General features: G+C 40.5%; 1 protein-coding gene across 3 annotated transcripts; it reads left to right on the forward strand.

Moving 5' to 3' along the window:
• The first annotated feature begins 495 nt into the window (after positions 1 to 495).
• Positions 496 to 5680, forward strand: LOC114822872 (uncharacterized). Of its 3 annotated transcripts, XM_029098006.2 has the most exons (5): positions 514 to 882; positions 1156 to 1259; positions 1363 to 1447; positions 5160 to 5262; positions 5455 to 5680. In XM_029098006.2, the coding sequence occupies exons 1-4, from the start codon at positions 640 to 642 to the stop codon at positions 5247 to 5249; spliced, it is 522 nt and encodes a 173-aa protein (XP_028953839.1). In that variant the 5' UTR covers positions 514 to 639; the 3' UTR covers positions 5250 to 5262; positions 5455 to 5680. The 3 variants fall into 3 exon arrangements, with proteins under 3 accessions (XP_028953838.1, XP_028953839.1, XP_028953840.1); XM_029098005.2 differs by having other exon boundaries at positions 496 to 882; positions 5160 to 5680; XM_029098007.2 differs by lacking the exons at positions 5160 to 5262; positions 5455 to 5680 and adding an exon at positions 1570 to 1895.
• Positions 5681 to 12918: the final 7238 nt, after the last annotated feature.

A 12918-nucleotide genomic window follows, 5' to 3' on the forward strand; every position in this document is an offset into this window, starting at 1 on the left:
AGTTTCTACACTCTTCTGAGTTACTCAACTCCCCTAAAGAAGCACTCCTTTCATGTCCTTCATTGAAAAGATTATGAAAATAACCTCTCCATCTATCTTTAACCACGTTCTCTGTAGCAAGAACCTTTCCATCCTCATCCTTGATGCACCTCACTTGGTTTAGGTCCTTTGTCTTCTTTTCCCTTGCTCTAGCTAGTTTATAGATATCCAACTCTCCTTCTTTGGTATCTAGTCGCTTATACATATCGTCATAAACCGCTAACTTAGCTTCTCTCACAGCTTTCTTCGCCTCTTGCTTCGCTTTTCTATACCTTTCACCATTTTCATCGGTCCTATCCTTGTATAAGGCTTTACAACATTCCTTCTTAACCTTCACCTTTGTTTGTACCTCCTCATTCCACCACCAAGATTCCTTTTGGTGTGGGGCAAAGCCCTTGAACTCTCCTAATACCTCTTTTACTACTTTTCGGATACAACTAGCCATGAAATCCCACATTTGGCTAGCTTCCCCTCCCTATCCCACACCAAGGAAAATATAGCGCAATACAATACAGTGTTTGACGGAAGAAAAAAAGGGCCAATAATACTGTGACGGTGTGACTAAATCACCAACAGTGCCTCATTCTGGAGGACGAAACGATGGCGATGCAGAGATTATTCTCCAAGCTTCGTTCTTTCGCTGTGCGCTCAGCCCAGACTCTCCCATCATCACTCTCCTCTCCTGCATTTCTTCGGTCTTGCCCTCCTCTGCTTCACCACCCTCTCCCTTTCGCTTCAATTCGTAACAAATGGACCGTCAGGTCCCTTTTCATTGCCCATTCACCGATCCAATCATTGCCGCCGGCTCTCACGGCGCTTCATTCCTCGGCATTCCCTTTCTCGGTAAGTTGGTTTTTCTTAATGGCTCGTCTTGCCTGTTTGGTTACTGTGAAAATGCCTGAGAAAGATTTATATTCTATTTCTTGAATCATTAAGAAATGCAGAAAAGTTTGCAGCCAATACCCGACTTAGTTGGGTTTTTAGTTTGATTTTGGGCTGTTTTGTAATCGATCAAACCGGCAATATGAATTAGGGGTTTATATATGGTATTGCATTGATGTGCAATTATATTCTAGTGTTTCGAAGATAAATGGTGTTTTGTTTGTGTATGTTAAGATGGTTCAACTGCGGCATGTTTCGTCGAGGGAACGAAAGAAGAGGAGAAAGCCAATGACTCCAGTCACTTCCAAGTTAAAGAAAACCAAAATGAAGTCTTACTCGTAGGTTTATGTTAACTCAGCCATCATATTGTGTTTTTTCTTTTTCTTTTGGAAATGTTATTACAGTTTTGTCTAACTGTTGGTTTTGAAATTTCATGACCAGGTCTTACAAGTCCAGGTTTAGGACAATGAATGATGGGACCATTCGGCGGTGGAGGGCGGGCAAGCGGCACAATGCCCATTTGAAGGTGTGCTTTGCATTTTGAATTCAAATCTTTGGTTTTGTGTGTACAGTTGGTCAATGCTCATCTAGCAAGTACTAAATTTCAGTCATGTTTCAAATTCTATATGAATGAATGCTTTCCTACAGGCGGGATGGTGAATTTCGGTACACATACAGTACACACAACTACACAAGAAAACTTCTTTGGCGACATTTTCTTTTTGGGACAATTTCTGGGCTAATTTAGACTTGTAATTCTCTGGAAATGGTTTGGTGATGCATGTATTGGTGCAACTTGAACGGGCTCAGCCTGAACTCCATGAAGCCAATTCAAACTTTCTGCCCATATAGACAGGTTCAAAATAGCTCAGGTTGAGTTTGTGTTGAGAAAATACAAACCTGATAAATTTTGAGTTGAACACAAAATTAATCACCCAACATCTAAACTTGAATTCCAACGAATTACTGATAAACTACTACAGGGCCTTGTGAACAGTATCTTAACTACTGAAGGGCTGTATTGTTATTGTTCCTTAAAGTTAAATAGTAACAAAAATACTTTCATCCACGAGGAGGGAGATTGGAAGGGTTAATGATAAACTTTTTGTGGGAAGGGATGACGGAAGGAAAGAAGGATCACTTAGTAATGGAATGAGGTGGCTTGAGGTAAGGCAAAGGGAGCTTAAGGGTATGAAACATTGTAAAGAGGAATGAAGTTTTTCTTGGGATGTGGTTGTGGAAATTCCAGACATAGTTAAATTCCTTTTGGGATGGGCTGCACCTGCATGAGAAATGTCTGGAATCCCAAGGTCGCAGCCAGTGGTTCAAGTCAATGCTCGTGAACTAATATTTCTAAATTGATTGTTGTTTTTGCTTCTTGTTGTCATTTTGGGGTGAGGAATGGGGATCCAGGTATGATTTTTAGGGGGATCAGAATTACGTACCCTTTATAGTCATCTTTATAGATTGACCTGATATCTTAATCATCCCATTGCTATCAGTCTTCTTTACCTCTTTGTTGGAATGTTTGGCTTCAATGTAATTTCAGTGAGCAGGAAGTGAAAGATTTCCTGTCTTTTCTGTCAGATCTGGAGTCTGTCTTGCTTGTCTCAAGTAGATCCAATTCCTGAACCTAGCATCAATTTCTCTCCATCAGTCGAGGCCCTTGTGTCCTTTCCATATAAACCACCCAAATCAAAGCCATTACTAAACAACCCCACACAACTTGGAGCTTCTTACCCATCCACACCATTTTATGGGTCTCGTAGAGAAAGGAAAGGCAAACACTTGCAATGACCCAACTTATTCATCTCCCTGAACAGCTATTTTTGTGTAACCATAGGAAGACATACTGATATCCGATTTACCTGAATATATTGATACTAACAGCCTGCATGGCCTAGATTTTTCTTCATTTTCTGAAACGGCGTACATATTAAAAATGGTGGCTCATTATCATTGAGGGCCAGTGTCATGGCACCTCTTGTACATGGCTAGAGCATTCCAGAGACATAATCTTGGGCTATGATAGAGGATAATTTTATTATAATGAGGTTATGGCTGCTATATTAGTTAGTATGTAATTTCATATCTTGGTTTCGTAGTTATTTGGTATCTTTCTTCTCATTGGCATGTAATGTGCAAAGGAGATGCTGATTGTTTCAATCATCTAAGGCTCCATTGTCCACTTGTGTATCCTTTATGGACAAGGCTGTTCACAGAGACCATTTTGAATTGGGCTATCTGTGAATCTTGTGTTGAATTACTTTGTGAGAAGCCCAAGTCTTTTGGAGGAAATAAAAGGGGCATGATGCTGGATATGTGCTGTTCTGAAAATATTTTGTGTTGTTTGGATGTAGAGAATTTGGAGATTGTTTGAAAGTGCTAAGGGGGAGGATGAGTTTGTTTCTAGGCATCCTATCAGTTCTTGGGGTGCTGTTGTTAGTTAGTTTTGTTTGCATTGGGTTCAGATGAAAGTGCTGAGACCCAATTGCTGTCTTTCCCCTTGTTGGTGTATTATGGGTAAGATGAAAGAAGAAAATGTTGATCCTCTATTTGTTTGCTGGCCAGTAGCTCTAATTTGTGACACTCATTACTCGAGGAGGCAGGGGTGAGTTTAGTAATCCCAGAAGGGTGCGACAAATTGCTTAGTTAAAGATTACTGGGTTCGGCAAAGGAAAAAAGGCCTAAGTGTTATGGGGCTTTTGTAGGATGGTTTTATATGGATTATTTGATGGAGAGGAATAGAAGGATTTTGAACGATAAATAAGGGGGTGGGGTAGAAGAGCTTTGGGAAGGGGTGAGGTTTTGGCCTTCGCTTTGGGCTTTGGTATTCACTTTCGTCTCTCTTGCTAGATTGGAAGGCAGTTATAGGATGATGTTACTTTCATAGCTTTTATTTATGTGGCTCTTGTAGATCTTTGTTAATTTCCTTATGCTATGTTAAGAAGAGGGACTTTCAATATCCCAAAAAACTTTAGACTTTATTCTTAAAGAAGCACTACAAGAAGTGAAATGCTCAAACACTACAATGCACTACAAAGACTCCAAACAAATGAATTTCAAAATGACACCTTCTCTCAAATGTTTAGCATCCAGTCAAAGAAAATAGCATGAAAAGACCAATCCCTAAACTCAGAGAAAACTGAAGTGAACTCGTGTGAAAAGCTCCACCTATAAAAATCCATCTATTGCTTTCCAGCGAAACCACCATGACAATTTCTGAAACAGCATGCCCCTAGCACCAAACCCCTTTCCTACCTCCAAAAAACTTTTAACTTTTCACATAAGAGGCATCGCAAGAGGCTGGAATTGACAAACTCAAAGCTTTTCTAGCAAACATTATCCTCAAGAAATATGCAACTGGACATTGAAACATTAAAATGGTTCAAAATTCTGCGTTAATTCTCCGCTAGTTTAATACCGGTAAGTTGGAGATGCAATAACGCAAGCTAATACCTTTACCTTGGGTTAAACTTTAGCCTTCCAAATTGCTTGAGAGGGACCAAAAAGGAGAAAGACAAGAATCATCCAGTAATCGCCTTGAGAAGGATTTGCAATAGAAAACTCGTGATGGCTTCAACTTGCAATATAGGTGGCCAATCATCTTGGTTTCTCATTTGTCATATATTCATATAGATACATGCACTATATGTGTCCATGTGTGTGTTTTTATGTGTTAGTTCAGGTGTGTCCCAAAGCATTAGACGGATGTTTTCATATTGCTTATTCACATTTTGGGTTCCTGCAAAGTTTTCTACATATAACAAGGAAGAGAGTTGTTTGAATGACTGCTCCAGTATGATCTACTGAAACCTATAAGTCATGACGTCACATGCAGAAGAAGTGAATCCTTTTCACTATTTTTGTTACTTGAAGTGGTAACCAGCAAGTTTGAAGTTCAATTACCTACTGAAAATTCCCTTTCAACCAGTTTTCATAATCTGTTTCCATTTGCCTAGCTCCTCTGTCGGTGAAGCAACATGAACGAGTATGTATGCTTGTCCATTGCTCTATTAGTGCAGCTAAATCTCTTATTGGTGTCTTGACCTGCTTGATCAGACTTCAGTTCCTTTTATTGCAAATGTTCCGTTTTTCTCCTTACAATGGTGCATTCATAATATTTATTTTATTTTTGGTCTGGGGTGCATTCATGATTTGAGAATGGTTTTAGTAGACCAGAACTCTAGACGTACCAATTTGCTCCTGAAATTAATGAAATTTTATATCTATTGCAGTCAAAGATATCTAAGCGTAGACTCAGACTACCTGCCCTTGTCCATCCTGCTTACGCTACAGTGATGAAGAAGCTCAATTTTTGCGGTTAAAAGTTTTGATCTGGTAGGTGCTGCCGGTAGTTTCCGTTTCTGATTCCTTTGAACAAGCAGTGCTTCAGTAGCTAGATTCTTTTAACTATTGGCAAGTTCAGTTTGAGGCTATAGCTGATTTGCTGATGAGAACAACATGCTATATTTGTCTTTTTAAACTTGTATTCCGTGGCTTGCTGAGGAATTTTTTATGAGAGTTTTGCAGTACTGGGACGTATCAGAAAGACATAACAACTTTGTCGACGTGACTCAAGCTTCAAATATTGATCGATTAGCCGTTTTGGAGCATTTGTATAATAATTTTCCTTTCATTTGTGATTTCTTGCAACACTCGTACTATAAAATTGCAGCATTTGTGTTCTGCAACCTCTTGCAGCACTTTGTACTCGAAGCTTTTCCCATACTTAAGTCAAATGTATCATTGAAATGGAGTTCGTCGGTCGAAAACGGTCAAACAGAATGCCAAAAGAACCGAGTACATGAATGAAAATTTAAAGAAAATAATTTCTTCACATCCCTATTTTTTCCTAGAGCTCGACTTAAATGGCATGCAGAAGGTGAATATGGCGTAGAAAAACATTACATCCGACGTATTTCATTATTTTCATGTGACTACGTCTGGAGCTGCCATAGTTTAGTGTACAGCTGCTGGTTCTTGTGTCTCATAGGCAGCCTCAAGGCCACTTACAGGCGAGCCTCCTCGCTCGCTGTCGTGCCTCACATGGCCGGCAGCTTTGGCTCCTCCATAATCGCTGACGTTCCCAAAAATCAGAATCACCACTCCACACACAGTGGTTAAAAATGACAGCCCGAAAGAAGTGAACAGGTTTCCTGGGACTGCCGTTGCCAATGCGAAGCCAGCACATGTGCCAAGAGCTTTGATCCAGGAATGCCATGTAGAGAAAGCGCCTTCTTTCCCTGGCGGCGAACAATCCATCAGCAGAACCCGTCCAAAGGCGTGCAAAAGCCCCGCGGACGTGCTTTGAACCGCACCGAAGAACAGGACATGACGATGCCCCCAAAGTGAGTTCCGGAAATAGAATCCGGACCCGGAAGTGAGTGCTGATAGGAAGAAACCCATGAGTTGCATTTTGATGGCGTCCGCCTTGATGAGATGCTGCAGTGGTTGTAACATTGGGAGAGAAATCAAAGGGAAGATGAAGTAAGTTAGGAAAAAATATAGCAATGCTTTTGGATCATAGCAAAGCTGCCCAACTAGGTAAAGCACTCCCCCTGAGAAAATACACATTGATGTGAACGAGGAGAGGAAAGTTCCCATTAGTCCTCCAACTGCATGAGGAAACTTGAAGACTGAAAGTGCATGGGACTTTGAGATAGGTGGATTCACACAGGGCCTATTAGTCACAAAGAAATGGAATATCCCAGTTAACCATATGATCCCACTGAAGATTGACACAATCCAAAGCCCTAGTAACTCTTCATCTTCCCTAAGCATGTGGTAAGTGAAGGATGAGAAGACGGCGGAGCCTAATGAGCCCGCCGCGGCTGCGTAGAGCGAAAGCCAGGCGGAGACTGCTCTTCGGGCTTGGAATTGGGATTTTCGGATAGTGGGTCCCGTGAAACCGCGGACCAATAGGCCGAGGTGGCGGGTGTGGCAGGCGGTGGCAATGACGTTGGCACAAACTATGGTGGCAATGTATGGTGGAAAGAGCCAGATGTTTCGGAAAAAGCCAGCTGGAAGACAGAAGATGGACCCGATGGCTGCTGCGGCGCCGGCAACGAGGGTTTGCTTGTAGCCATGGTCAAGGATGATGGAGACAAAGTGAAGGAGTGGAGCAGCTAGAGCTAGACCTATACCCCATGAAATTGAAGTCCACTCTAGAGGTGAGTATTTGGAGAGTAATGACCTGTTTGTGAGTCTAAGGTACCTGCAAATATTAAACAACCATATATTTCAAATTAAACAAATAAGGACACATCAGTAGCTAGTTTTGATTTTTCTTGTATTAAGTCATCTCCATAAGCCGAAGGGGTAAAAATAATTAACTTCTTACGACACTATAAATGGAAAGTGCAAGATAAACGCAATTGTATTATTAATCTGGTTTAGTTTAAATAGATTGAGATGAAAGATTATAGCTCAAGTGGTTAAGAGTAATTATTTTTGTACTCAAAGTTTTACATTTGAATATTGGTCTCTGAGATTGACATAACTATTTACTTTGAATTCTGAGATTTGAAATCGATAGAAGTGGTTATTGAGTTTGTCCACATCAATCATTTTGGTCACAGAAGGATCAAAACAATTGATGATGGGCAAACTCAGGGACAACTATTATCGATTTCAAATCTAAGAGACCAAAGTGAGGAGTTATGTCAATCTCAGAGACCATTTTGAATAAAAAGTCTATATTTAATTAATGAACTAATCTCAGAGACCATTTTTAATTCTCGTGAAAAGCGAATTTGAACCACATTATTGTTAACTCATTGTGTGGCTTAGCTTACTCCCCTCATATTTAGTGTAAATAATATCGTTTGTTAAAAAAAAATTAACTAACTAATCTCTCTTTAAGCACGAGTAGATTTCTTTTTATATTGTCCGTATGTTGGTTTCAATTCATAGTTTATATAAACTCAAATTCTTGAGAGGCTCATAACTAGGGATGGACAAAATACAGACGGATATAGGTAACCGCGGTTATCCGCCTATTTAATGGGTAACTGTTTAAACAAATAAACGGTTATAGCTGTAACCGTTTGCCTGTAAATTTTAAATGGATGGTTATGGATACCCGCAGTATAAATAGTACCTGTTTAATCGTTTATATTAATATATGTAAAATAAAAATAAAACAACTAAAAGCACTAAAATTATTCGACCTCTCCCAGACTTCCGCCGCTCATCTTTCTCTCTTCGTTGCCCTCTCTCATCTTCGGCTCTCTCTCTCTCTCTCTCATCTCCGGCAAGTTGCAAAAACGAAAAACAAAACAAAAACCCTAAAACTTTATTGCTATTGTCTGTTTGCTCTGTCGCTCAGATTTAGTGCTTTTGGTTCCTCAAATTGCAAGACAAAAGAATTTCATTGGATTTGTGGCTGTGGACTTTTGCATGACTTGGTTGGTAGCTCAAGTTTTCCATATGTTTCATGCCCACATAATGCTGAGACACTTATTATTTCAATTATTGGTAAATATATTATATTGCCTTGATTGATAACACCTAAAAATATCATCCGTAAATTATTATTTTAATTATTGAAATGGTATGAGGACTTAAAAGATTGAAATACGGAAATGCATGTTAAATGTACCTATAATGGTATTTAATTGTCAAAAAAAATAAAATTATGACAAATTCTTTTTTAAATTTCAAGTTGATAAAAAATCGTGTCAACGGGTAAAATGGGTAAACAGATAAAAAAAGAGAGGGTAAAGGGTTAAAAAATGGTAAATGGGTATGCTGTTGCGGTTAAATGAGTACGCGACTATAGGTATAACTAACCGTTTATAAATGGTTATGGGTATGTAAATAACTATTTATGCAATGACTTAACGGGTAAACAATTATGCGGGCAAAAGCTTAAACGATTATGGGTATATAACTGCGGTTATCCGCCTGCCATAACCATGTCTATCCCTACTCAATCATAAGTTTGGAGGGTGACTACCTAAACTAAATAAGTATTAAGGCTAGTAATGCTAAAACAAATTATAATTATATAATTAGACTCTACTTTCCATGTTAATTGTCAGACAAATATCAATAAATAGTGAAAATTATGGTTTCATACATATACGAGGAGCTAGACATCAATGTCAATTATAGAGCTCCAAATATACATAGATGATATCATGTGGCACATGCATGCACTTACAGTATGGTTTCCTTGTGAGTGCAAGCGGCCACGCCCTTGTACTTGCGGGCTAACCCCACCCCAGACCCAGAGTCGCGTGCGGCGTCTCCGATTTGGGTAATGATGAGAGGGAAGACGATCGGGATAAGAACAAGATGAATGAAGTGGGAGCACAACTCATAAAAATACCAACTCAAAATCTCCACCTTGTTAGGCTTCTCTTCAAACCCTGCATATACTTTGTATGCATCCCTTGCCCTCTCAATTTTCATGCCCGCCCCATGCACATCTGGAGTAGTAATATCATCACCCGCTAAATACGCAATTTCGACCGCTGCTGATCTGATCAACTCTTGCTGCACAGTACTAGTTTCAACTTCAGGACTACTCAGTGGTTCGGCCATTTTAGCTAGTCTTCAAGCTTTGAATCAAGGGACTGTATGTACATATGTGTGTGTATGTGTGTATATATATTTGTTTTTCACGAGGAGGGCGATGGAGACGTGTAAAGATACTTGGCGACGGAGGCGAGTAACCAGCTGGTTGCGGAAAATCCCAAGGGCTTCAGAACCCTCGGTATGTCCATATGCAAACGTCAATATATAGAGGAGCGAGAAGTATATATACTGACATTATTCTCAACTCTAGTGTCTTTTTATGGTCCTATTAATCTATGGCACAACAAACCAAAGGAAATCTGTCATGCAACAACATGCCACTGTACTTAATATTTATGCGAGTAGTTGTTTTGACTGGGCAGTTGAAATTGTAAATTTTATATTGGCAATTTCGTATAATGCATATTCGAGTTGCAATCCGTTATTAGCCTTAAGTTTCCTATAATAATTAGGTTTAAGTTAAGAATCTATTTGTACTTCCTTCTAGTCCTTCTAATTAGGGATTAAGTTTTTGTTTGCGCCGAAATTTTGGGTCAAGGAGAGATAACTCGTGTTAGAGGTTATCAGGGCCCGCGTGGAGCCAATTTCATTAGGCACAGATACAATCAAGGCCGTGGTGGTCAGCACCGATTCAACCAAGGTCGCGGTGGTTTTTGGTGCAATTTTTGCAACTCTCCCGGCCACCGTATCTCTGCTTGTCCTCATCTTGCTCCTCCGGTTACATAATAACGGTGCCGCACTTCATGACCCGTCTCCCTACACTGGTAACAAATCTGTTCTCGTTGGTAACGGGGCTTCTATTCCTATTACCCACATGCTCTCTTCCTCTTTAGGTTCTCGTCAGCTCACATTGAATAATGTCTTACATGTTCCATCTCTTAAGAAAAATCTTTTGTCTGCTTCTCAGTTTAGTAAAGTTAATTTCGTACATGTTACTATTCATCATTTTGGTCAAGTAGTTTTTTTATTTTTACACTAGTTTTCTGTTGTTTCAGGGATCCTATAAGGGTCACCTATACTCCGTCTCGTCCCCCCATCTTCTCTGCTGTCTCTTCCTCCTTGTGGCACTCTCGTCTTGGTCATCCGTCTTCTGAAGTTTTCTCTAAATTATCTTTAGGTTCTTTATCTACCTTAAGTAAGGCGTTTTGTAAGCCGTGTGCACTTTCCAAGTCACACAAACTACCTTTCAATTCTAATAATAGAAAACTAGATTTTAATCCTTAAATAAGATGAAGTTTAGAAAAAATGTCTTATACAAGATTAAAATTTGATTTTAGTCCCTAAACTCTATTTAATGCCAGCATATTAAATGTGTGACAGCTCGCCCCTAATTTTACGATTTTATGAATTTTAAAGGCATGATTTTACGAAAGTGCCCTTAGAGGCAAGGGTTTTGATTTTTGTTGATCAGTGTATAGTGAGGTGTATGAAATTTTGCTTTAGCGTATCCCTGAAGTATTCGACAGCGTGCGCTTGTAGACGCAAGCAGAAGAGGATTTGGAGTTACGGTTAAAGTTCTACAGAACTCTAAACCGAGAAGTACTTTTATTTTGGTTACTATTTATATATATATTTTTATATGTATATATTGAGAAGTATTATTATTTTATTAGTTGTTGTTAGAATTAGGGGAAAAAGAAAGATGAAGGTGTCAGGAGGAGGAAAAAACAGAGAAGGAAAGAGAATGGGCAGAGCTGCCCAATCGGAACAGGAGAGAGGAAGGTGTTGGGCCAACCACAAAGAAGAGAGAAGTGAGGGACGAATCAGAGAAGGGAAAGGAGGGGAAAGGAGGAAGGAAAGAAGGAGAGGAACAGGCCGGGTTCCCTTTCGACCCGCGCGACCCGTTTCAAAACCCGGCCCGTTTCAAAACCCGGCCACCCCATGTGATTTTTCGATGGTTTTGCACCATTCTTCCGGCGAATTCCAGCCACCCACCACCTGGAATCAACTCAGCATCATCTCCTCTTCCATATTCAGCCATAAATCTACACGAATTGATCACGTTTTCGTGAGATAGCACCGGAAGGGTGCACGTTGTATGGTGGTGAAATCCATCATTTATGAAATGAATTTCCTCGATCTCCACCACCATTAGACTTCCCTTGAGCCCTTGAACGGAGTCCAATCAGTTATAGGGGCGGTGGAACACCGAGGAGAGAGAATTGAAGCCACCCAAATACTAGGGTTTTCCAATGGGTTTGATGAAATTAGGGCCTTTCCAGGCCAAATTGGCCTTGGCAGCAGGTATAAAGTTTGCTCTATTCTTTGAGATTTTCATTTCTATAATTTTTGAGAATTTTTAGAAATAGTTGAATTTTCCGGTGAGCGGGGGCGGCCGACCACCAACTGCGACGGCTGGTGCAGAGGCGTGTGGCCAGGGGGCCGTCAATGTTATTCTTAGGCTAATTAAATGCCTTGAGTTCTATTTATACCATACTAAGGGCCTCCGTATTTAGACCTCGTATAAATACTCGGTGGACTCAAATGTAATTATGTAATAAAAGAAGGGGCAAATATGTAATAAGTGAGGAGCCCTTATTCTATAAAAGGGACTCCTCATCCTCACAATGGGGGCAAGCCTCACATCCCCTCTCATATTCAGAGCTAGGCTCTCACTCTCACATTATAGAGGCTCTCTCCCTCACAATCATTTCAGAGAAATACAATATCAGTGTGGACGTAGCCCAAACATTGGGGTGAACCACGATACATCTTGTGTTATTTACTTTATTGCAGATTCACGGTCGGATTTACGTTGTTCCAAGACCCTTCCGGTTTTGTGCATCAACATTTGGCGCCATCTGTGGGAAATCGACACAAAAAGGCTATGCGCCGTCTGTGGGAAATCGACACAAAAAGGCTATATCGTTTCTTTTTCATTTTTTTCACCTCCGCCGTGAATCTGCAAAACCTACAGACACACAGACACACACACTCTCTTTCTCATCACTCGGTTTTTTTACTTCTGTAAACATCAAGGGCCAGAGAAAAAGAAAAAACCCCAACTGAGACATAAGGAGATACAAGGAGAAGGATGAGGGAGAAGAAAATCCAAGCCGAACCAAAGCTAGAGAGAGAAAGTAAGCTCAGAACCCCTTGGCAGTGCTCTGCACCTGCCACCAACAACTCCTCCGGTGGTAACCTCTCATCAGATTGGGCAGCCCAGTTCAAGCTCTGCAACTGCGAAAGTCCTGTCTTGTCAACCAGCTAGTGACACCGACACCTGTCAACAACCCTATAGAGGGTCAAGTCACATCGACACCTCCTGCGGCCTCTCCATCCCAATCAGTCTTACCTCCTACCAACCCAAAGGGAATTGCTTTTGACTTCTTTGGACAAATTCGAGATCCAGATCCTATCTACAAATTCGAGATCCAGATCCCATCTACAAACCTAAAGGGGATTCACGTTCACCGACACCCCTGTCCTTCTCCTCCTCTTCTCCTTTCCTTA

This window comes from Malus domestica, chromosome 16 (genome assembly GCF_042453785.1).
Source record: "Malus domestica chromosome 16, GDT2T_hap1".
Taxonomy (NCBI): Eukaryota; Viridiplantae; Streptophyta; class Magnoliopsida; order Rosales; family Rosaceae; genus Malus; species Malus domestica.

What these genes read in the sequence shown, in the direction of transcription:
- LOC114822872 (XM_029098005.2), top strand. Translation starts at nt 640, where the DNA reads ATGGCGATGCAGAGATTATTCTCCAAGCTTCGTTCTTTCGCTGTGCGC. An exon ending in CCTCGGCATTCCCTTTCTCG is followed by an intron (nt 883 to 1,155) that starts GTAAGTTGGTTT and finishes GTGTATGTTAAG; the next exon opens with ATGGTTCAACTGCGGCATGT. An exon ending in GGCACAATGCCCATTTGAAG is followed by an intron (nt 1,448 to 5,159) that starts GTGTGCTTTGCA and finishes TATCTATTGCAG; the next exon opens with TCAAAGATATCTAAGCGTAG.